We start from the raw sequence: 25312 nt of genomic DNA, 5'->3' as shown, positions 1-25312 counted from the left end.
TCACTTAGTTATCTACAGATAATAGGATCTTCTTTTTCCTTGGCTTCAAACCAGACAGATTTAAAAAGGCTAAAACCCACTGGGATCTTATGGAATAAAAATAATGGTGTGAGTGTTATTTTTAGTCCTGCAAAGTCCAGGTTTTCAAGAATTTAATAACTGAGTGATTAAGTTACATATGGCTAGCTTGTACCTGAAAGTCTTTGAAGATGTATTAATGTGGATATTTTTAAATAGCTGTAATTGGAGCATACCATTTGTAATTTCTGTCACAATAACAATACAGTGTCTCAGGTCTTCAACCAGATAATGTGGGAATGTGTGGTAACACATTTAGATACCCTTGCATGTCATATGGTGTCACCTGTCCTATTTTTAAAGACTTATAGAAGACTTAACTTAAAATGGCAATTAATGTTCTAAAAATTGCCAAATACTCAAAATTTTGTGTTCTACTTAAGACTACCACCAGAGGGCATTCTTCCTCCAATTTATATGCAAGCAAGTACTTCTGATTTCTACAAGAAGAGAAGATATGTGTAGGATATGCACTGGCTGGCATTCCTTTGCCTCTCAGAGGAATATTTATGTTATTATCTGTTTATGGCACAGTATTCTATTTCCTTTGCTTTCTCCTTTTCTGGTTTGAACTCCATAGGCTGCTAATTAATGGCTTCAGACGACTGAAAAACAGGACCATTTTTTTAGTCAGTGGCTTTTTGTCTTGCTGGAATTTGTCACGGGAGTTCTCTAATAAAGCAGGTGGCTCGCTGTGTGTCTCCCCTAGGGATTCTTTGAGGAGGAGGAAGGTAAAGAGTATATCTACAAAGAGCCTAAGCTGACAGGTCTCTCGGAGATTTCCCAAAGACTTCTCAAGCTCTATGCAGACAAATTCGGACCAGACAACGTGAAGATAATCCAGGACTCCAATAAGGTAGGGAAACAGTGCTCATACAACGTGACTTGAATTGATCCTTTTTATTTTCTAGCTACCATTTTAATTTCCCAGTTGATCATGCAAAATAAACTACCCAAAGTATTAGACATTTTGCTCATTAGTTGAGCAGTACGTTTGTGGGGGGGATATCCTTTTTCTTTTTCATTTATGTGTCTGTATCTATATGAATTGTTGAGTGCCATGTTTGTGCAAGTGTTCACAGTTGTCATGAGAGGGCACTAGGTCCTCTGGACTGGAGTTGTAGGTGGTTATGAACTAGCACATGGGTGCTACTAACCAAATCCAGGTCATCTGCAAGAGCAGTAAGCACTCTTAACCACTGGGGCATCTCCCCGACACTGTTGCAAGATTTTACTTGAGTAACTTTAATTTAGCAAGTCTTCTACTTTACCTGTAATCCATTTGCATGTGGATAGCAGTGAAAATATTAAAGTGGCTGAGCTCAGAAGCAGAGTTGAAGGAAAACAAGTAGAACATATTTGTTTACCCAGTCCAGGAGGCCTTTGCAAGCTGCATCATTCTGGGAGAGCTGTCCTTTCTAATAGAATCAGACTTGCTATCACATGCTATTAAGTTGAGAAAATCCGAAGAACCTCTTCCTGACTCCAGGAAGCAACACATCTTCTCATTAAACTACTCTCAAGCTTCCCCTGCATTACCATTCTTCAGCCAACCTCTAGCAAGCATCTACTTGTATGCCATACCCGGAGCTAGGAGCTGGGACACAGAATCACCTCTCAGTTCATATGCATGGAAAAACTTGTATGAATCGTTGACTAAATAGAATGCATTAGAGAACCATGAGAAAGATTACCAGGCAGTGCAGGAAAAGCCCAGGGCATGGGGCTATAGACAGCTCAGTTTGCTTGGGCAGTGCTACCCAGAGGAGGTGATCTTTGAGCAGCCAATTGCAGGGTAAGATGTGCTACTGAAAGTCAGGAGCATTCTGAGGAGCCCAATCCATGCTGATAGGAAGGACCATTTGTGTTTAGGATGGCAGGTCTTTGGAAGGCGGGTTGGGTAAGAGTGTGACTGAGAGGAAAATTTGGAGGAATTTGGCACAAAATTCATGGGTCTAGGTACAAGTTATTAAAAATATATCCATCATTCTTAGCTTGAACGATACAGTTGACTTCCCTATAAAAGCAGGCAGAACTATTGTAGTAGTGATCCATACACACACACAAAAAAAGTAAACACAGGGATGAGAAAAAAGGTAAATGTCATATCAGAACAGCCCAGGTCTTCATTCCACTATACTAGCTTGTATTCACTGGTAATTATTAGTGATCCATCCTAAAGTTCCATTTGAATGTGTAAAATGATTACAATTGTGCCTACCTGGCAATGTAAGTAATAACAGCATTATAAAACATAGTTAAAAGGTTCCTGAAATTTCTAGAATTAGGTAGGAAGTGGATGGATAAAAAGATAGAGAAGATTAGAAAAAGGTCTAAAAAATCAATATGTCTCAGGAAACAGGCTGAGAATCATCCTTCCCACGCTCAAAGGAGAGCCAGAAGAGTCTCCTCAGATTTCTTTGAGCTGTCCAGCCCATTTCCTTCCTATTATTAAGACTAGGAACCAAAGCAGAGTTGGCAAAGAAGTTGGGTAGAATGGGTTATTGCTTATAAGGATTGGAGATACAGCAAATGCAAAAACTTGGGGCTGGGGAAATGGCTCAGCAGTTAAAGCTAATTAAAGCAAGTACCACCCAAACATGGGAACCTGAGATCACATCCTCAGAAACCCATGTAAATGGCAGCTGGGCATGGTGGCCCACCTGCAATTCCTGCCTTCAAGGGCAGAGGCCTAGGATTCCCTGGAGCAAACTGAAACATAAGACTAACCCTATCATAGGTGGGCTCTGGGTTTTATTGAGAGACTGTGCATCATTGGATAAGGCGGAAGAGCTAAAGAGGATGATTCCCAGGTCCCCACAAATGCACCAGTGCCCATGAAAACACACACACACACACACAAAGACTCATATGCCCACATGCAACACACACGTCAAAAATGAAAATACAAAAATTTGCAGTCATTTAACAGGCAATCGGGTAGTCTGCTAAAGGAGGCAAGGAACCTTTCTCTGCATTAACAGTCCAAAGCCAACGGTACCAGTGTAAGTACACGGCTATACCACAGAGGAACAAATAGAAGTGTTTCTGCTTCCAAGAAACTTTTACTCTGCACAAGCGTGACTCATTACAGAAGGGACATAAAGTAAAAGTTTAAATAATGCCCTAGCCAGGAATCAGTGTTGAAAAGATCCACAAGGAGATCTGGCTCCAGCATAGTGAGTTAGCACTAGACCCTTGTTGCTAGCCAGAGCCAGGTTTCTTACCCACTGCCAGCTACCCAGTCTTCTGTGGCCTAAAGTGTTGTGTGGCCTAAAGAGCATAAGAGCCTTTTATCCACAAGGAGGCAGCAAGGGAACTCATAAATCACCTGCAGCTCACTACTCTTGCTATACCCTTACTGTGTTGACACAGGTAAACCCCAAGGATCTGGACCCCAAATATGCCTATATTCAGGTGACCTATGTCACACCCTTCTTTGAAGAAAAGGAGATAGAGGACCGGAAGACAGATTTTGAAATGCATCACAACATCAATCGCTTTGTCTTTGAGACACCCTTCACTCTGTCAGGCAAGAAGCATGGCGGAGTGGCCGAGCAATGCAAGCGGAGGACTGTCTTGACCAGTAAGTGTAGGGTGCCAACCTTCCCCACCTCAGGCCAAGACTGTCTTCTTTGGGGCTGGATTAGCAGAAGTCAGATGTTACTGCAGGGGCTGGGGAGACGGCACAGATAGTAAAATGCTTACCATACAAGCATGAAAACGTGAGTTCCGTCCCAGAGCCCACCAAAAAAGCCAGGCATGCAAGCATGTATTGATAATCCCAGCACTGAGCAGGCAGAGACAGGTGGAGCCCTAGCACTTTCTGGCCGGCCAGCTTAGCCTAATCAGGGAACCCCACGTCCCCATCTCATAAAAGACCCTGTCTCAGAAACAAGGCAATGGACTTCTGAAGAGCAGTACTGACCGTGTGCATATGAGTACACACATGCACACATGCACAGGTGCACTTGCACATAGGGACATACATAGGAGGTTACGTCAGTCCTGCAGATAGGTTCCCGAAATGGGTTAACCTAGAGCTCTTTGGGGGAACAGGAGACTTGCCCACTATGTTCTGCTAAGAGGAAACCCCACAGCCAGCTGGGATGGTGAGCAAGTCTAATTTCAGTAGTGGGAAGGAGCCTAAGTTCAAAGCAAACCTGGGCTACATAGCCAGATTCCACCTCAAAATGACAATAAAATGAAAAAAAAAAAAAAGAGGCTTGGACAGACACTGTCAATAGAGTTAGTTTGCCATCCTGTCCCTGGAGGTGAGATATTCACAAGTGTCATGGTGTCATGCCATGGTAAAGACACGGACACTAAACTCTCCCCTCCCCTCCCTGAATCCACCCTTACCTGCTTCTGCGTTAGCAGCTATTGGCATCATAGGCTTTAGGGCAAAATTCTTCCCACTGTAGGATTCCAGCTCTTCTCTAGAATGAAGGAAGGCCTTGATCTGCAATACCTCATCCTATGCTTTCTGCATCTACCCTGTGAACGAGTCACCTTTCATTTGTTAACAGACACTGTGAGCTTACTAGATGGTGGATCTCCCCAGGGTCCTGGCAATTCGAGTAAATAAAATATGACTATGCCCTCGTGGTGCTCACGCTGGGGTAGAAAAAAAGTCGAAAGTGAAAGAAGATATCCAGGGAAGATGGCATAAAAAATAAATTAATTTTTTTAAATGTAGGGGCATAGATAGGTCTAGGATGCTAAGCCCCCAAAGGGAAATGAGCAAGGGTCCTCTGGAGGAAGACACCCAACTACCTTGAGAGACTCCAGTTTTTAATTGAACCACCAAGAATCACACTGACTTCCAAACTCTGAAAAGCATTCACCTTCAGGAAGCTGACCCAGACGATTGTGGTAAAAACATTTATCAGGAGTAGAGCTCCTATATGCTGTTCTCTACAGTGAGAAGTCGTGACTGGAGGTCCCTGTGGATTTTATTCCAGTGACTAGTTTCAGCACATGCCATAATCCTTGGTTTTGGCTGCTCTGGTGGTCTTAACGCAGCCCCAAGAAGGTTGGTGTGAGCTTGTGAAAGTGGGAAGGGACACCGGGAGAAGGAGCTGGAGACAATACAAAATCCTGAGGACTTTCACAGGAACCTGGGACTTTTCTTTCCCTTTAAATCTTTGTGTGGCTTTTGTGCAGCCAGCCACTTGTTCCCCTACGTGAAGAAGAGGATCCAGGTCATCAGCCAGTCGAGTACAGAACTGAATCCCATTGAAGTGGCAATTGATGAGATGTCCAGGAAGGTCTCTGAGCTTAATCAGCTGTGCACGACAGATGAGGTGGACATGATCAGACTGCAGCTCAAACTGCAAGGCAGTGTCAGCGTGAAGGTCAGTAAGCATTGCCCAGAGCTAAGACTCACATGTCCAGCGAAACTTGCTATAAAATGCTCTAGGAATCTTTTTAAGTATATAAGAAACATTCTGGCTGCTTGTGGTACTGTCTGCATTAGTTACTTTCTTCATTGATGTGAACAAATACCTCCAAATACCTAAGGTTAAACAACTTAAGGGATAGAGGGGCTGTTCTGGGTCATGGTCTGTGAGTAAAGTCAATGAGGTAAGGAAGGTTTGGTGGCAGAAACAGGAAGTGACTGGCCACAATGCACCCACAGTCTAGAAAAAATAAAAGAATGCTGATGTTGAAATAATTTCTATCCAGCCATGGAATAATGCTACCCACATTTAGAGTGAGTCTTCCCATTCCAATTCAGCTAATCTTGAAAATCCCTCACAGACATGCCCAGAAATTTATCTCCTGGATGATTCTGGATTCTGTCAGTTGATAACAGTAACCATCTAAGGCTTTTCTTCTCTGCATCTTTGAAACTAGACTAATGCTTACATGGATGTAGAAAAGGTTTATGAGGCCCCATTTCTAGATGAGAGCTAAAGGCAGTCATGAAAGACCCATGGTAGGTCTCCCAAACCTAAGTGACCAGCCCCAAACCCATGTGCATATAGGCAACACTAATTGGGTGCAGGAGGTTGTTTATGTGGGGGTGAGTGTGTACAAAACAATAGTAATATAGAAAGGGTCATTAATTCCAGAGGGTACAGGGGAGACTCAGGAAGGGTAGGAGGTGGACATGATGATAGTATAGTGTACTTATGTATAAAATCCTCAAAGAATAAAATGTTAAAAAAGAAACAGGAGTAATACTCCATTGTGTATATGTACCATATTTTCTTTATCCATTCTTTAAGGGGCATCTAAGTTGTTTTCCAGGTTCTGGCTATTATGAATAATGCTGCTATGAACATAGTTGAGCATGTGTCCTTGTGGTATGATTGGGCATCCCTTGGGTATATGCCCAAAAGTGGTATAACTGGGTCTTGAGATAGATTTATTCCCAGTTTTCTGAGAAACCTCCATACTGATTTCCAAAATGGCTGTACAAGTTTGCACTCCCACCAGCAGTGAAGGAGTGTTCCCCTTGCTCCACATCCTCTCCAGCATAAGTTGTCATTAGTGTTATTGATCTTAGCCTTCTGACTGGTGTAAGATGGAATCTCAGAGTCATTTTGATTTGCATTTACCTCATGGCTAAGGAACCAGGGGGAAGCCTCAAGAAGAAAACTCCAGTGGGAGAGAAAGATAGATGAGATAAGGGTGCGGCATGTGAAAATGACTAAAATTCATTATATAAAAGTTTGAAAGCATCAAAAAATTTAAAACATCAATAGAAATAACTAACTTTGGATTAAAGAAAATTTCTTCTCCCTAATCCTCCCCTATCCACTAACAAATGAATTAACCAATTCATAAGTATTGCACTCCATACATAATTGTTGTGAAGAAAGTTATTATTCTAAATAATTTTTTTAGAAAAGAATGTTTAGTAGTTCAAAAATGTGTATTAAGTGCTTATGGGCTGTGAGAGCTATGACAGAAAGTATGAGGAATGAACAGTGAGTGATAGGGAAGAATAAAATGAGGTTTATTGATATGTGGGAACCACTGAGGAAAACCAAGCACTTGGTTAGGTGCTAGCCACACTCGGCTGAGCATAAACACACCCTAAAACTAAGCATGCTAGCCCAAGAGGGCTGCTGGGAACAAAGCAAGCGAGGGAGCCCGTAAGGGTCAGGCATCACCTGTCCTGGAGTTCTCTGAGGAGGATGCTGGGATTGTATTCCAACCTGTCCCACACTGTGGGTTGGGGAGTGAGGTAAGGCTCTCATCAGAGTTTAATCAGTCATGAACATAAAATAGTAGCTTAATAACTATTTTTAAAAGTCAAAATTAATGTGAAACGCCTGTAATGAACAAAGTATTAATGTCTCAGGGCTGGGAAGATGGCTCAGGAAATAAGGGCATTTGCATTTGTTGGGCAAACTTGAGGACCTGCATTCAAATATCCAGAATCAAAAAAAAAAAAAAAAATCTTGGTGTGGCTGCATGCATGCCTGTAACCCCAGAGCTCAGGTCTGGAAAATGAAGATGGGGAGGGAGGCTTACTGGAGCTTGCTCGTTATCAGCCTAGATCCAGATGTCGTGAGAGACTCTTCTCAAGGGAATGAGGCAGAGAGTGAGAGAGTGGGATACCCAATGGTCTCCTCTGGCCTCTGCCAGTGCACAGAGACACACATTCAAATGTGCATGGGAGGAGGGGAGGGGGAAAAGGAGGGGCTGAAACATGGCTCAGTGGGTAAAGGCACTTGCTGTCGAGCCTGAAGACTGAGTTCGAGCTCTGTAACCTACAGACGTGAAGGTAACTGACTCCTACAAGCTGTCCTCTGACCTCCATATGAGCATCATGGCGCTTATGCTAACACACACGCACACACACACAGGCACACACACACACGCACACACACGCACACACACACATGCACACACACACGCACACGCACACACAATCAATCAATCAATCTAATAAATATGTCAAAAACAATTTTTTTTTAAATATTTAAAGAGAAGAAGACAGAAATTTAAAGTCTTAAACAAAACCAGACCGGTAGCAATGCCTTCCCCTGCTGTGTTTGATCTGTAACAAAAGGGGAAAAAAAAAATCACTGATGCCGATCCTGAAATGCTCATGTCTTGCCTGTCTCTCTTGTCTGGGTCCCCACTGGCTGACTCAAAAAGACGAAAATAGATACGTATAGAGTAAATGGGAAGTCAAGAGAGGTCAGCAGGCCTGGGCACAAAGCTGAGTGGAGGATAGGCCTGGGGAACCAAAGGGGAATGTAGCACCAATGACTGTGCCCACTGCATGGCAATGCCCACCTGACTCAGATGCCACGTTAGCTCCCATCCTGTCACAGTTTCACGTCTGCTGCTGTGGTAAAAGACCCTGACCAAAACGAACTGTGGGGAGAAAGGGGTTATTCCAGCTTACAATTCCAGTGATAGTCCACCACTGTGAAAACTCAAGGTGGACGCATCGAACAGCTAGTCATATCACATCTCCAGTCAAAAGCAGAGAAGTGAATCCATACTTGCACACTTGCTCAGCCTCCTTTCTCCACCCTCATGCATGTCAGGAACCCCTGCCTAGAAAGTCAAGATGCCCACTATAGGCTGAGTCTGCCCCATGTCAATTAACTTAAGGCAGACAATCCTTAACAGACGTGCCCACGGGCCAACCCAACGAAAGCTATCACTCATTGAGACTCTTTTCCCAGATGATTTTAGGCTGTGTCAGGTTGAAGACTAAAGGAAACCATCACACTTCCCAAACACCATAGCCACACCAACATGTGATATGCACTAAGAGAAATGAGCTCCTTCACTAGCATAAGCTCATGTGCCTGAGTGGGAATAGAAGCTGGTATTGTAGGGCTAGGGGTGTATCTCAGTGTGTGTAGGGCTAGGGGTGTGGTAGAGTGTGTGTGTGTGTGTGATGCAAGGCCCTGGACTCAGCCTCCAGAACCACAAAAAATAAAAACTAAAAAGCAAACAGACTGGTTCTGCCTTCATTCAGCAACTCTGATGACTGCTTCCTTGGCCCAGATCTTAGCAAGACTTTCAAGTGGAGCACAGAGGAAGACAGATTGCCAGGGCAGTGCGCACACCACTACCTCTGTGGAATGTCTTTTCGTGACAATTATGTGTTCATTTTAGTGCTAAATGAAAAGAAAACCAACAGACACATCAAACACTGCATGTCACAAAGACTAAGTTTAACTTCAGTGAAAGTGTTTATGAGGAAGGAATCCCATTTTCAAAGTTGTTATAGAAAGGGCACTCGAGCAGTATGTGAAGGCGACAAAAGGCAAGAAGGGCTGTGTTGTATGCCTTTTCCTGGGAAGGCGTGTCCAAACATCCGCTCATCCCAGACAGGGAACCAAGGACAAAGCTAGTAGTGATTCCAGCAAAGTCCAACATTTCTTTGGGTTACCTACTGGAGTGGGAGTGAGGCGTTCCTTAGAGAAGCATGGATGATTCAGACGCAGCTACATCACTGAATACCCTCAACATGGCTGACAACTCACCTGGAGTTCGCTGCTCAGCTCGTAGGCAGCTGCATAAGTTGAAGAGTCTTTCTTCCTTGTAACTCTTTGTGCTTAGGTGTAACCTTGGGGAGGCATCTCGCGAGTCTTTTCTGGAACTTACAAGGCTTTCTGTATTTCCTGACTTTCATGAGCTAGCTGCCCGCTTCCTTTGGGGGTGGGGATGTTTCCATTCAGAGGAAGTTGCCACGTTATAGGATGTCACATGACTGAATTTGGAAAGGGGAGCAGGGAAGGCTGGACTCTAGTGTACCTACTAGTGGCTTCTGAGCCTTAGAAAACATCAGGTACAACAAGGTTAGAAAGTGGTGGATCACAATGTGGAGGGGGAGTGCTAGGGTGCCATGTGATTGGTCAGAGAACTGGACCTCCCGTTACCATGGAGAACGCTCCATGAAGGAGAGGAACCAACCTCAACCAAGTTTCTTCTCTCCATAGGTCAATGCTGGCCCAATGGCTTATGCCCGAGCCTTTCTTGAAGAGACTAATGCAAAGAAATACCCTGACAACCAAGTAAAGCTATTGAAGGAAATATTCAGGTAAGATTCTCTTTGTTGAATTGGTCTTCTAACTACCACATACAGAGAGATGTGAACCCCCTAGGAAAGCCACTCAATTAACCCTCTTCAAGGTGGCAGTCTATCCACAGCTTGGCTTTGGACCCAAAGTCACTGAACTCAATACCTCCTCCTGTGACTGGCTTTTAATTTGCTTCGTGCTGTCATTAAAGGCAATTTGCAGATGCATGTGGGCAGGCTCTTGATGTGAATGAGCGTCTCATCAAGGAGGACCAGCTCGAGTATCAGGAAGAACTGAGGTCCCACTATAAGGACATGCTCAGTGAACTGTCCACCATCATGAACGAGCAGGTGAGCATCCCTTCGTGTGACCCACAGTCCCTAGCCATTGCTAGAGGGACTGAAGACTCTTTCTTTACTGCAAAAGTCACTATTCTTTACATTAGCATTATGACGTGTTGTTATCTCCCCCATGTACAACAGCTCTTAGCTCAAAGCACAGACACGCCTACAGAAAAAGAATATGAGAACTGAAATGCTTTCCACAATTTTTAGAGGTATTTACCCAAGCTGCACAGTCTGTTGACTCTAGACTATACAGGTCTAGTCAGACACTGAGAAACAAAAGGTATGACTCCCCATCCTGGCCTGCTGCCACTCCATCATTCCCTTACGGCTCACAATACCGAGGATATGGGATGGCATTTCACATTTTGCCAGTAGGGGTTTCTGCACCAGGCTCAGAGAGAGCCTCAGGATTTCTCATGGGCCTTTTACCTCAAGACTTCCTGGGCAGAAGCAGGGCCTCCTACAGAAGTCCACAATTAGGAGAAAAGAAACTAAATATATTTATAATACGGTAATTGAATAATATAATACGTGATACATATCAAACTGCACTCCATAATCAAGTCATTCATCATCCTGGGTGTGTATTCATCATGTTCTGTATGGCTTGCATGAACTGCGACCATTCAATAGTGTCAGTGTTTTGAAGTGGCTAAAAGCACTCAGGTGAAAGTCAAATGATGCTCCCTAGCCTGCTTTGCAGCATCCATCAACCCTCACGCTCTACTCGGGTCCCTCACCACCTGTAGCCTTTCCAGTCACGTGAGACTGCTGATTTCACATCAGTTCCTTCTCCTGCCCCTAGTAATCTAGTGCCACCACCACAGAGCTCGGCAAAGACTGGAAGTGTTATTTTAATTGCATGTAGCATACATTCCTTCTTTCCTGGCCTCTTCTACCCACCCTTTTAGCTCTCCACAGCAGCTCAAGGAGGAGGAAATGGTAGGTTGACTTAGGATGGAAAGAATGAATCTCCATAGATAGGATTCCCAACAAAGATCATGTCGGTTTGAGATTTCTGGTGGGTGGTGATAACTAAATACTCTGGAGATCCCTTGAGTACACACAAGAGACATCATTAAATCTGAGATTAAAATGAAGAGAATGCATGTAAAAGCTAGGAACCACGGGTGAAGCCATACTTTTCTCCGACTGTAAATCACGCCTGGGCTTGAAATGTCTGGCAAAAATGTTTCTCTCTTTTTTTCCTGCCAGCTCTGTCGAGGTCCGTGTCTCTACAGCTTCTGCTCCTCTGTGTCTAGCATTTCCCTCAGCACTGTGAGCAAAAGTGGTATGTTCTTCTTTCCTCCGTATGCCTGTCCTGCCCTGCAGCCTTCTGTCCACCCACCTCTTCCTCACTGGTCCTTTGCTCCCGTCAGCTTCTGTGGCTCAGCGTCTCTAAGTCTTCATTGCCTCTCTAAGACATGTCACGCTAACAGCTTAACTGTGAAAAATAAAACCCGTGCTCCTGTGCCTGCTAAATATGTTTGAGCTCCTTCGTTTTTAAATATACAGAACTGAAGGGTTTTTATGATACTTCAAAATATAAAACAAAGATGCAAAGACCAGGTGATCCAGAGGAGAGAAAAAAAAAATTAACAAAAGAAGTAAAATTTGGCTCTCTGCTTCCTGGAAACTGATCAAAGAGAAAAACCTGATGGGTTTTACTGGTCTCATTATTCAGTAAAAGAAATATATCTGTTGGAAAGAAATGTGACTTTTCTGCTGGTCCTGGGCTTATAATGGGGCCTGGTCACATAGGTAACTAGATGAGGGAATAGCTTCCTTCATCTCAATGTGAATGCGCATGCTCCCGAAACAGGTAATTAAGTAGTGAGAGAACTTACCAGCTGGGCTTTGAAAATCAGAAACAATTAGAATCAAAGGACATATAAATAGAAACACAAAATTAATTGTGCTATATGCACCCCCATAGGGCCAAGAAAAGTGTTAGCTTACAGAATACTAAAATAAAATAAAATGTCATTAGGGGAAAACCCTCAAGATAAGAGGAAATAGGGCCATGCATATAACACATCCCTGTGGTCTCAACACTTGGACAGGAGGACAGGAGTAGTTCGAGATCATCATCAGCTACATAGCAAGCTTGAGACCAGTCTGGGATACATGAGATCCTTTCTCAGAAAGAAAATAAGTACCCGTAGAGGCCAGTGAGATGTCCCTCTTGGTGACATCTTTGGCCCCCATGCCTGATGACCTGAGTTCAGCCACTGGGACCCATATGGTAGAAAAAGTGAACTCACTCCCACAGGCTGCCTTCTGGCTTCCACATACATACTGTGGCATGTGTGCACCCATGCACATACGTTCACCCATGCACCTTTCTTTTTAAAAAGAAAGATAAGAAGCCGAACCAAGATAGAGTCATGCTGGTGTGTAAAATGGAGATGTGGAAAACAAGTAATTTGAATTGGTAGTGACAGGCAACCACTTCTTTAATAGGCAGCCAGAATTTCACACTGTTTCATAAACAGCCAAAAACCAAAAACCGTAAAGAACTTTCTTTGGCTGGGGCCAGTGGAATTCACACAAGCATGCAAATGAAGAATAAATATAAGATGCTCTTTTGGAGTGTGTTTCAACTGAGGGAGGATGGCGGCAGAGTGGAGTCAGCTGTGGTCATGAGTATCCAACTTAAAACAGAGATGGGACCAGAGCCATTCTGCCCTGATGCCAAGAAAGTGAGATGTGAGAGCATCTTGCTGTTAGAGACTCAGATACACTTGAAACACATAAAGAGCCAAATTATATGTGCAGGATCGCATAACACTGGCCCGAAGGAGGATGTACGGCAAACATGTGACCTCTGCCGAGTCCTCTGTGGGAAAAAAAGCTCTTGGATGAGAGGTGAGGCTAATATCACGCACATAGAAATCAGCACAGCATGATAGTGTGTAAGGTTAGTGAGGAAGTCATAACTAGGAATTTAAAATACTCACCAAATCTCTTTTGTACAAAGATTAACTGCAGAGATACACCTGCAGTTTCTGTGGGTCTGCGGTTACTGTTTGCATACGGTCATTTTGATAGAGCTGACAGAATATCACTTAGACATATTGATAGTATTTTCAGATACATCAAATTGATTTTATTATACTCCCATTAGTCTAAACATTTAAGTGAGTTTTCCGATGTTTTCCCCTTTAGGGTAGATGTTAGCAATAAATTATAAATTTTTAAACTAGAATGAGACACTAGAATCACTCACGTACATTTGCAGCCACTTAAACATTTATAAATTCATATCTGACAGTCAAAGAGTATAGTAAAGCTACTTTCAACATCCCCATGGCAACCAGCATATGGGCTTCGAAGAAAATACCCTTCAGAACTACTTTGACTAGGATATTTTCCAAACTTACTAACACCCCATTGGGAATGAGTCACTATTCAGGGTTTTAATTCTGTGTTTGAGGATATGAAAATTGATCTCTCGTCATTTTGTATGCATGTGTCATATCTGCCTTGCTTTAAGATTACGGGCATGGACGACCCAGCAAAGCACGGAGTGGAGCGACCCTACACACGGGTAACTAGCAAGGTGACCCCAGCCATACCTACGGTCTCCATCTCACCCAGTGCTGAAGTTTGAGAGGAACCCTGGGGCATCAGACGCACCTCTCAGAGAACTCTGAATTTTTGCAGCTAATCTCGGGGAAGAAAAAGATAGGTTTAATTTATTTGAAGTTTTTACAGTGTTAATATCTTTGTTTACCTCGCTAGCTTGAGAATTTTGCCAGCCTCTGAATTTGCACATTTCCTATGATTCCTTTGTTTTCCTTTGAGTGGTATTGATCAAACCACACTGAACGTTTGTCCTGAAATTCCAATGAATGTGCAGCTTAAAAGCAAACTGAGTTTGCTCTTGGGTATAATGTGTTCAATTCCAGGTCCTAGTACACGTATTTTAAAGGTCAAAGTGAATGTTTTTGTAACATTTAAGCATATTTCAGATGTAAATAGAAAATTGTAAAATATATGGTTTTTATCAAATTTCAAAGAATGTTTTTAGTTAAGACTTATGAAAGTACTAAAATTATATGAGTAACATTTCAGATAATGTTATATTAAAATATTTGTGTATGTGTAAAAAAAGTGTTGATAAATACTAACCTTTAAAGTTTGTGAAGTTCTTTTATTTGTAATATATGTGCTTTTAAAAGCAATGGTATGTGAAATTATAAAAGTATTTTGCTGTTGTTAATATAAATAAAAATACCATTGCTTTGCACTTGATTTCCTTTTGAGAGCTGGGTTGGTAGCATGCTTGCCTGCCTGGTGTGCACAAAAGCCTGGGTTCAATCCTCAACACTGCATAAACCAAATATGGTGGTGACACCTGCAATCCCAACACTGGGGGGGGGGGATGGGAAGTTTAAGGCCACCCACCTGCAGCTAATTAGCAAGGGAGGGACCAGCATGAGTACATGAGAGGTGGTCAAAATGGCTTCTGTGACTGGTTTATTGGATGGCTATCAAACCATCCATACTCTATCCTTTTAATGCCTTACCGAAAGAGTGACCCGAGCCTCAGCTTAGATGATCCTCTAGAGATGAATTAAACACATTGAAGATTTCTAAATATAGGATATTAGAATAATTTAGAGGAAATATGAACCAGAGCCTTGATGTACTCCATAAACTTGTGGTAGGATTTGTACTTTTGCTGCCCCTCTAGGAGTTAGCATGGACATGTGCTTTGCTGTAACCGCTGAAATGGGAAATAGGAGCTGCTGACCAAAATCAGTTTATTTAGAGGCTTAAAAGCCAGTGAATGGTTGTGCCTCATCCTTTCCCTGAAATATAGATCTTCAAAGTACACAAAGAGAGACACTAAAATCATCCCTAGTCTCCAGGTAACTACACTGGGCCAGATGTGCACATATCCCACATAACCCCATAGCTCACATCGTGTCAGAGAGAAACGTAGTGTTGAGTGCTAAGGTCCCCAAGACTCAGGATTGATTATAGTTACAGCATTATGTTTGTCCTCACTAGTGTGTCTCTCTTACTGAAACTGTGAATGATAATCAGTGAGGTTTGGGACTGACTGCCACCTTTCACTGGGTAGCCTATTTCCACATGCCCATCCACCCTCAGCTGAAGTGGAGTCAACGGACCTGCCTCCAGCTGCAGAAGGCAAGCTACTGAATGGCAGCATACAGTCCCCTTCGACAGCTATTCCAAAGCCCTAGGTTCAAAGAAGGGGATCTTAGTTGGGCTCAGTCAGCCTTTGGCTACACTGGCTTTATTAGCCAGTATCAGCACAAGAGAGCAAGGAGATAAGATAGGCATTGGAAAAAGCTTCAGCTATCATGAACCCAGAAGAGACAACATGATATTTTGGGTGAGAATTCTGACTTCTCAAGACACATCTAAGTTCTCTGTTCCCCAGTGCAGCTTACTATTTAAAAACTGCCCAATGTTGAGCTGAACTCTGGCTCCTGTTCTCTTGGTGCCTATCACTGAATTTCCTCCACTTAAATTGTTAAGCTGTCTGAGTTATTGTTGATGCTGAGGAAATCTAGGAAGATCGTGTTGTTGATGTGCTCTACCTTTGGTCTTGCCTACAAGGTCCGGGTCTTGATGCTCTTCCCAACCACCTACCCACCACATTCTAAAGAAACTGTTTGCAGCAGGTGACCACTCAGATATGAAAATGAGCCCTCCAAAGATCTCTAAGGAAATGAGCATAATAGATCCTTTCAACCTAGGCTAATGTCATCCTGTCTTTGCATCACAATTATTTGCATTTGTACGACAAATGGTTTTACTGTGTTTTGCTCCTGACTTGGTTTATAAAAGAAGTTTAAATACCCTAAAAAGACTAAAGATATCTTTCCCAAACAGCATGGAAACATGCCCTGTACCATCCCAGTTCCCTTGTCCCTTCTCTTCATTACACTAGATATATCAAATAGGCAGGCGGGTGACTAAACCCAACATTCCTGTCTTATCTCCACATTGTATTTTTTAATTATATGTCAACACATCCATGTCAGGTGCATTTATATAGATAGAATTCTAGCTTTCTGGTGTCTGTCAAGAAATCAGGGCATTTGGCAATGTTGGATTCATATTTCCCACAAGACATGAATTTAAAATGAGGACAAAGTTAAGCCTTTCACGTGTGCTTTCTGGCTTGCCTCAGTCACCACCAGGGCCTAATCACCAGTATCAATTAGGTCATGCTTATTTATACACCCTAACTGGTACTCATGTGCATAAGCAGACCCCCAAGGCACACAAATGTTTTGTGTCTGTGTGCCTGTCCAGTGGCAGACAGTACAGCACCCGCTGCCAAACCAAGCAAGATGAATTTATTTTTTGATATGTGTTTCTGAGCTTCATTAAACTTTCTGAGATAGACATTGAAAGGGCTAGAGCCCAGTGCTGGAGCCACATGATTCTTATACTATGCATAGGACTGTACTGAGTTTTCTGCTAATTTGCTACCCCAGAGCCTTGCAGAGGATGGTGCATTGTAAAGCAATGACATGATTTTGAATTGTCAAGACATTGAATCTTATTTGTATTCTTTTTCATCTTTATATAAATTGGCCTTAAATCAATTCCTCAAAATAAACTCAGTTTTTAAAAACTAGTAGATTTCCCCCAGCTCTGCAGATTTAAAAAAGCCTGAAAATGAGCCCCAGATACCTAGTACAGAATAAGTGTATCTTACACACAGAATGTTAGGCCTAGCTCCGTCTCTTTATCCACTCATAAGCCCACACCATAGCTACCTCTCTTTTCATTCTCATTTCAAAGTGAAAAATTCCAAGAGTGGAAAGAAATTAGCACACTCCTTCAATTTTGGTAGTGGTCACCTTAGAAACAAATATCCATTGTCCAAACCTCACATCGTGCATTCCTGTTCTATATTCAGACTCACTGAGCAGTGAGTATCAATGGAATAGCTGGTGTGTTTCCTTTGTAATGATTGATGGCTCTCTGTGGCACATGGTCCTAAAATGATGGAGAACATGTCACTAGCAAACTGGTTTCCAGAACCCTAAATACTGTTCTGCACAAATATTTCACCATAGTTTCAGACTGGTGATTTATTATCTCATATTAGTCAAAGTCCAGAAAGCCAAAAAAAATTATCCTAGTGTTCCTATGAGCATCAGAAAATTAAATATATATATATGATCAAAAAATGACAAAATGATACTAAGCCAAATTATTATTCACTAGGGCTACAAGTGGGCCCTAGGCCATTGTACTTGCATCAGTGAAAACTGTAAGATATATGTGACATGTGTTGATAATAGGATACTTAGTTCAGAATATGATAAAGTGCATTTTACAAGAGTTGAGTAGTATTCAGGACCATGTAGGAAGCCCCTTTCCCTCCTCCTGCTTTCATGTCTGCCTGCTTTCCTATGCAGACCCTTCATAGGGCCTGTCTTCTGGTCCCTTGTGAACTCCTCATCTTGCTTCTCCTCCCAACAGAAAGATCCCTCTCCTTCCCTCCAGCTGTTTAAGTCTTTCCCATACACATCGGAACCCTGTTCCGTAGCCACGTGGTGAGGGTCATATTATCACATCTACAGCCACCCTCGGGTCTGAGGCCCTCAATTCCTTCAGCTGCTGCACTCCTTGCCAAGTCCTCCCACCCAAGCCATGTCACTAAGCCCAAGGAAGCTTACCCCCAGGATTGACTGAGAGTGAGAAAGAATCATAGCTGTGGTTGGTTCTCATCTGCATCCTTGCCCAAGTCATTAGAAAGAGAGAGAACGTGAGATAAAGCAAGGGCTGTGCAGGGTAGAGTACACATATGTCATGTGTTGGTAGTGAATGGACAAGTTGCAACCAACAGTCCTAGACATTCTCTTGTCACGTTGTTCCAGAGGCAGTCAACATCAATGATGGCGAGTCTTAAACATTTTTCAAAGTCTGATGATTACTGGGTGCTGCATCTGAAAGTAAGAAAAGAAGTTTGAAAACTTGGGAAAGAGCTGGATGGTGGTGGTGGTGCACGCCTTTAATCCCAGCACTTGGAAGGCAAAGGCAGGCAGATCTCTGAGTTCAAGGCCAGCCTGGTCTACAGAGCAAGTTTCAGGACAGCCAGGACTACACAGAGAAACCCTGCCTCAAAAAAAAAAAAAAAAAAAAAAAAAAAAAAAAAAAAAAACCAAGAAGAGAAGAAAAAGATGACGATGACGTGGGAAAGTTTATGAGGAATAACAAAGCTAGTATCCAAGAGCCCACCCTCTGCACCTGCACCCTGGTGATACCCTGTGGAAAAACAAGAAGAGCTGAAAAACTACTGTCCTCTCCTAGCAGGGAGTTCATCTGCCCAGTGTTGGAGCATGGTAAGAGTTGATCCTCCTATAAACACAGGACAGGAGCTGCTAAGACTCTGGACAACAAAGCAAGTTTGAGTCCAGAGCAGAGGTGACTAAATGTTCCAGGTGATATGTGGAGATGTCAGCAAAAAAAAGTCTCACTAAAGGGTGCCTTTCCTTCATCCTTAGATGTTGTCACAACAGGATACATGTACGAGGAGCTAGGATTAGGTAAAGAATAATCTGGTGGAGAGACTATAAATCACAAGACACAATAGACATTGGGCTAAGTTCACAGTACTGATCATACAGTAATAGGAATGAAAGCCATCAAAACATTCCCAAAATTCACTTGGAGAAAGAAATTGGTTTAAGCTCGAATGATTGGACAAATTTCAAAAACGAGTTTTAAATAGCACTCGCGTGGAGGACTCCCCAGAAAATCTGTTTGCAATCTCATTGCATCACTTGATACTAACTATAAAATCATAACTTCTTGACTAATGTATAAAGGACATCAACTTCTGGAACTTAGGATTTTTCTTGTATTCCACCAAAAGTAATACAACTCTAATCATTAAAAGGATGGCTGGGACTTTTGTCTTGTTGTAAGTAAGCAGTGGTATTTGCAGGACATTTGACCATACTGAGTCACTTTAGTAATACTTATTAATAATATTAAATATGGAGGGTAGATGAGCAGTTTTTAAAGAAATAATGACTAGGAGGAGATTCTAGAGATCAGTTTAAATCTATTTTTGTTTGTTGTTTCCTTGGTTTTTTTTATACTTTTTAACAAAGATAAGGAAAAATGGGAAGTCAGTTTAAAAGTACAAGATGGTCCCATGTGAATATTTCCAAGCAGCAAACCGAGCCTGTGGGAGAGATCTTTTGGTGTCTCGTCTCAGAAACATTCTAAACCAGCCCATGTTTCACAAAGTGGCATCATATTTTCAGTCTCTCCCTCCTGAACAGTCATGCAAAAAGATATGGATTCATTTAGGCTTATCAGATTGGCTACTGACAGCTAAAAGATTTTCAAAATTCAATGTCCTTTATTTTGACTTTAACATCTAGAAGAGCTAAATAAAGTATTTTTAAAAAAATCATTTACATTAGAATTTTTAAGCCTAAGAGTTGCAGATAATGATGAAAAAATCATCTTCAGGCTTCCTTCTGGGGACTCAGGCTCAGCTACTATGATTACTTATACATAGGGCTGGGAATGTTGATCGTGTATGGCCACAGCCTTTTCCAAACTATTGTTCACTGCATCTGTAGAATGACTTGGATGTCTAACTATGCTGAGTCTTTACTTCTTTTTCCTTTTCTCCTCCTCTGTCTTACTATCATTTCTACTTTGAATGAGTCAGAATCCCAAGGGGCTATGGGTAGGTACCACACCCCAAGAGCGGGGATTTCCTAACATCATACATTTGGCAAGAATAGAACAAGATGTTCTTAAAATTCAAGAAGCACAAATGAATGTAGTCCAGCAAATTCATCCAACGGTTCCCTGCTTCAGAGAGGTGTCATCTACAAAATCTCTCATACAGCAAAGCAGTTGTTTATTGCTGGAGGATCTCAGGGCAACATCATTTTACTCCTCTGATAATAGCCTCCATTTGGCTTTATTATATGTATATGTACATCATTAAAAGTTGGATTTTTCTCAGTGAGGATGTTTGAAAAATTCATAAGGGTTCATATAATCTGTTTACCTAAAATTACATAGAATCCATGTAAATCTATGTGCATACGTAAATATATAGTCTAAGTGAAATTTTTTCACATGGGTTGACAGTGCTTCCCCTCAAAGCCATAGACTTGCGAACAAAAAGTAATAACACAAGGCAAAGGAAGCTTCCTTTAGAGTTGTTGGTGAGGGTTATCCAAGAGACTCCCAAAACATTATCAGCTGTTACTGTTGCCCTTGGTTGCCTCCCTGAGGTTGAAGATAAGTCTACATTGCTGAAGATACCATACATATCAGACACAAGGACTCACAGAATCCAAGCAGGATCAACCTGAAAGTCTCCTTCCTGAGAACTAGCATTCATGGTACCAGTAACCAGATATGAGGCCTGTGAACTAAAACAATGAGCAGCCATGGCACAATAACCTTAAGGATACAATGGTGGCACACATACCTTAGTAGTAACCAAGAGCTCTCCATTTGGACTTAAGACCCACTCAACAAAAGGGAAATCATCCCCTAGCCAACTACCTGGGGACAGTGTGGTCATGAAAGAGAATCTACAACTTCTGTAAAATTCCTAGCTGCATCCCAAATATTTATCCTTGCACTCAGAGATAAGTGTAGCACTCAACTCTCATAACAAGCAAACAAAAACCTTCTTGTTGCACCAAACAAAAACTGTTACAGAAAATTACAACTGATCAAATGCAGAGAACAAGTCATCCCATGGTGCTGAGCACCCACTGATACATCTACAACACAATTCTTGCACCTAAGGCTCAGAGAACATTGAGGAAGAGGGAACAGAAAGGTTTTGAGAGCCAGAGAAACAAGAAAAGTATCATGAGACTCTGTCTCCTCAAAATATCAGGGAGCTAGACCCACAAAATCTCAACAACATGGTTGCCCAAACAAGAACAATAGACATGTTAACCTGGAAAGGGGAAATTCAAAAGGGTCCCAATCCTAGACAAACAACTGCAGGAAACTAAGAAATACTTAGGGGGAAATAGTCTTCCCAAGAGAAGAGTCTCTTGTATTCGGAAGGTTTTCCATGTCCCGGCCTCTGGCGGTCGGGACAAATCTCTCCCACTTGCACCCCCTAAGTAAACACACAGAGGCTTATATTAATTAAAACTGCTCAGCCATTAGCTCAGGCATACCACTGACTAGCTCTTACATTTAAACTCAGCCCATTTCTGTTAATCTATATGTTGCCACATTTTCCGTGGCTTTACCTGTGTGCCATACATGCTGCTCCCTGGGCAGTGGGCTGACATCTCCTGACTCAGCCTTCCTCTTCCCTGAATTCTCTTTGTCTGCTTATCTCACCTATACTTCCTGCCTGGCTACTGGCCAATCAGCATTTTATTAAACCAGTGTACAAAAGCATTATCCCACAGAAGTCTCTCAATTCCAATTGGACAGGACTCAAATCATATATACACAAGTAACATTGTCCAAAATAAGCAGGTCGTACTTAGATATTTAGGGGTGTGTGTGTGTGTGTGTGTGTGTGTGTGTGTGTGTGTGTGTGTGTGTGTTGAATTATAAAGAGGCCAGGAATTTGAAAGAGAGCAAGGGGGTGTACATGGAATGGGTTGGAGGGAAGAAAGGGGAGGAGGAAATGATGTAATTATATTTTCATTTCAAATAATAAAAATAATATTGTTAAAGTTGGATTTTCAATCAAGTCATTAATAGAATAACAACCGAAATTTGTAACTTAAATGTGAACCATGGGTTTGAATGCTGCTGTAGTTATTATTGATTTTTCCACTCTGACCAAATGTGCAGTTCTTGTAGTCCTTTCAGCAAAAAGTTTTAAAAAAACAGTAATTTTGACAAAATGCAGGAGACTGTATGTGCAATTCAGGTCTCTCCTCCACAGGTCTCAGAAATAGTTCCTGGCTGGAGTTAGAGACAACTACTCAACTCATTCTCCTCACAACATTCCTTGAGTAATGCAAGGCTGTTACAGGTGGAAGCCTTGCTTCATTCTAACCAGTTTCATCTCTTTAATGAAATTAGCAGATGCTTGGGATGCCTGTTTTCTCTAGCATATGATGTGTCTTCTGAAGCCTAAACTGTTAGTCTTAAATTAACCAGCAAGATTTTCTTGGCAGACTAAACGCCTTACATTTTCTACATTATGGTACCTTGACATTAGAATATGCAACCGAAATCAGATGTGGAAGATTTTCTGGCAACTAAAATGGGCCACTGTCACCTTCTGATGTTGCAAAGCATAAGGTAATGAAAAGAGAAATCTGTGGAAGTTGGAAAATTAATTGAATCCAAGCATGCAAGTCCTTAGAGGCAGAGATTGCACGATGTTTGTTTCTGGGTTCAAGAGGCTAGCTAGCAAAGGACTTGGCATGGGCAAGAGTGTCAACAAATGCTTGATGAGTGCATGTATGAAAGAATTCACAAATGAGTCTAAAGGGAACCAAGGTTGGATTGTCAAAAGCTTTCTCATAGGACTATCTTTCGATTGCCAACCCCCCAACAACAACATGGAGACTTATTATTAATCATGAAAGCTCAGCCTTAGCTTAGGTTTGTCCCACTAGCTCTTACAACTTAAATTATCCCATTTATATTAATCTACATTTTGCCTGGTGGCTTTTTACCTTTCTTTCCCATTCTGTGTCTAACTCATTCTATGTCTCTCTCATGCCTAGGGTCACCTCCTACTTCTTCTCTCCCTACCCAGAAGTCCCTCCTATACCTCTTGCCTAGCTATTGGCCATTCAGCTCTTTATTAAACCAATCACAAGTATATCTTCACATGGTGTGCAAAAAAATCCCACAACATTAGACTTTAGGCAACTTCACATTGACAGATGCCTCCAGTTTCCCTAGTGGAGGCATTCAATCAAAGCAGACTAAGAGAATGGGGATCACTCTGGCTCTGAAGGAGAGGACCCAGACACAGATGGCCAGCCCCATCGCTGATTGCCCTTGTGGCCTGGAGCAAGGATCCAATCTGAGGCTCAGTTGCATCTTCTATTAAATAGTAGAAATAATGGTTAAAGGGATTAAGCCAAGAACAAAACGTTCTTAATTCAAGAACTGGCAAGAGTAGATGCCCTGCACTTGCAAGCTGTAATTAGTAACATGGTAACAAATATAGCTCAAGTGAGAAATTGGGAATTGTGACCTCAAGTCATTTTTAATAGTATTTATTCAGATAATTGTAAAATGTGTATTTAATGAATGCATAAATTATCAGGGAAAGGATAATTTGTGTTGTTTTCCTACATGATCACTGATGAGCTCCTCATGGCTATTGGGAGCCCTGGCTTATGGGAACTGCAAAGACAGTAGTAACACGTCCTCTCAGGATGCTGGCATGGCACACCCTGTATTATAGGTTCTCTAAACAAGTTATTCAAATCATACAAATAGTGCTCATTATCTACATGTATTCCCAAGGACAAATGCTACCTCTTGGCTTAGATTTGGATAAAGCCTCTGAAATTTCTCATGAAAGATGGCAGTAAGATTAGGACAATGATTGACAAGGAAAATGAATACACAAAATCATACCCTCTAAGGTCCAGCTAGATGGGACAGTTATTGAGATGACGATGCTTTTTGGTGTCCAAAGTAATTTGAAGCAGGGTTTTTGCCTTCTATGCTGGGTCAGTTTGATCTTCCTTGGTGACAAAAATGGGAACATATGAAATTTAATCTCACTTAAAAGGTGTAGAAGCTGTGTAAAAGCAAGAAGACTGCTCTATAATCCTGGCCTGGCAGGTATTTCAGAGGCTGAAAGCTGACGCTTATTGAATGAACGTCTTCAGCAACCATTTACTATAGTCAATACCCAATACCTGGCTCAATTCGGAGCTTTCTGTAAGGAGCAATGCTAGGAGAAAAACTAAGTGGCTATACATGGGCACATATTGATATGAAAGAAATGTAAAACCAAGGAATGGCAGCCGCATCATCCATACGCTTGTTACTGAAAGTGGGAAAGAAGAAGATGATGGAGACAAGGGCGAGGTGGAAGAACAATAAATGGAGTTGGGAGGTTAGTGTGAGAGGTCCAGGAGGAGATGGAGTGAGAAGAGGGGTGGATATGATCTAAAGACATTATATTCGTGTATGAAATTACCAAAGAGGTTCTGTATGTTCTCCCTCATTATGTGAATGCTAGCCTTGAACCTTCAGACATATGTGCTTAATCTGGAGTACCCAGATGAGTCAGGAAAATAGGGACCATGACAGAAACTCTCAAAGGAAGGATAGAATGCAGGTGGTAGAAGGAGGAAATGAGATAATGGAGCAAGAAGAGGTAAGTATGGTGAGGGAGAGGAAGGCAGGGTAGAAGAGGCAGTGTCCACTTGATGATAAGACCCTACTGCTAAAGATAACACATACTTGAGTCGTATAACATGTAGCAATACAGCTGGAAGTTTCATCCCTACTGTCTAGCTGTCAGAGGGCGGGGCGGTGCTATGCAAGCTGTTAGAAAAGCTCTTACTCAGCTCTGGAACCTGTGCGGCACAATAATAACTGGCCTGACAACATATGACCACTGGTGCAATAGTAACACAAATGCTATGGGAGTCACCAACCACCTCTTGATTAGATTTCAGGACTGCTAATGCCAAGTACTGTTAACTAGGCCAAGCACTGATCATTGAGCAGGTCATAGGCCATAGGGGAGAACCTACTTACTACTATTGTGCTAAGTGGACACAACTTTAAACTCTCTACGTTCCTACCTTTATACCCATAGATGGTGCATCTCTAATCCCTCATCAGAGAAGCATCTTTCTGCAATAGATGGCAATTAATACAGAGACACACAAGCAGTCAATGTGAAGAGAATAACAAGACTAGAGTGCTCAATCATAC

The 25312-nt window shown here is 42.1% G+C and overlaps 1 protein-coding gene across 10 annotated transcripts in view; it reads left to right on the top strand.

The window, feature by feature from the left end:
- The window catches only part of Dock10 (dedicator of cytokinesis 10), a 250555-nt gene extending 235869 nt beyond the window's left edge, over positions 1 to 14686 (top strand). For 7 of the 10 annotated variants that reach the window (XM_052750000.1, XM_052750002.1, XM_052750003.1 and 4 more), the window contains 7 exons: positions 788 to 934; positions 3454 to 3664; positions 5245 to 5435; positions 10002 to 10102; positions 10294 to 10432; positions 11645 to 11720; positions 13926 to 14686. In XM_052750000.1, the coding sequence (XP_052605960.1) occupies positions 788 to 934; positions 3454 to 3664; positions 5245 to 5435; positions 10002 to 10102; positions 10294 to 10432; positions 11645 to 11720; positions 13926 to 13987 (927 nt within the window). In that variant the 3' untranslated portion in view covers positions 13988 to 14686. The remainder of the gene's footprint in view (positions 1 to 787; positions 935 to 3453; positions 3665 to 5244; positions 5436 to 10001; positions 10103 to 10293; positions 10433 to 11644; positions 11721 to 13925) is intronic. The other 3 variants (XM_052750001.1, XM_052750006.1, XM_052750008.1) reach the window with 1 other exon arrangement.
- The last annotated feature ends 10626 nt before the right edge of the window (positions 14687 to 25312 follow it).

Source organism: Peromyscus californicus, unplaced genomic scaffold, assembly GCF_007827085.1.
Source record: "Peromyscus californicus insignis strain IS unplaced genomic scaffold, ASM782708v3 Scaffold_21__1_contigs__length_65335640, whole genome shotgun sequence".
Classification (NCBI taxonomy): domain Eukaryota; kingdom Metazoa; phylum Chordata; class Mammalia; order Rodentia; family Cricetidae; genus Peromyscus; species Peromyscus californicus.
The sequence above is the reverse complement of the archived record's forward strand: the minus strand, read 5'-3'. Positions and strand labels throughout refer to the sequence as shown.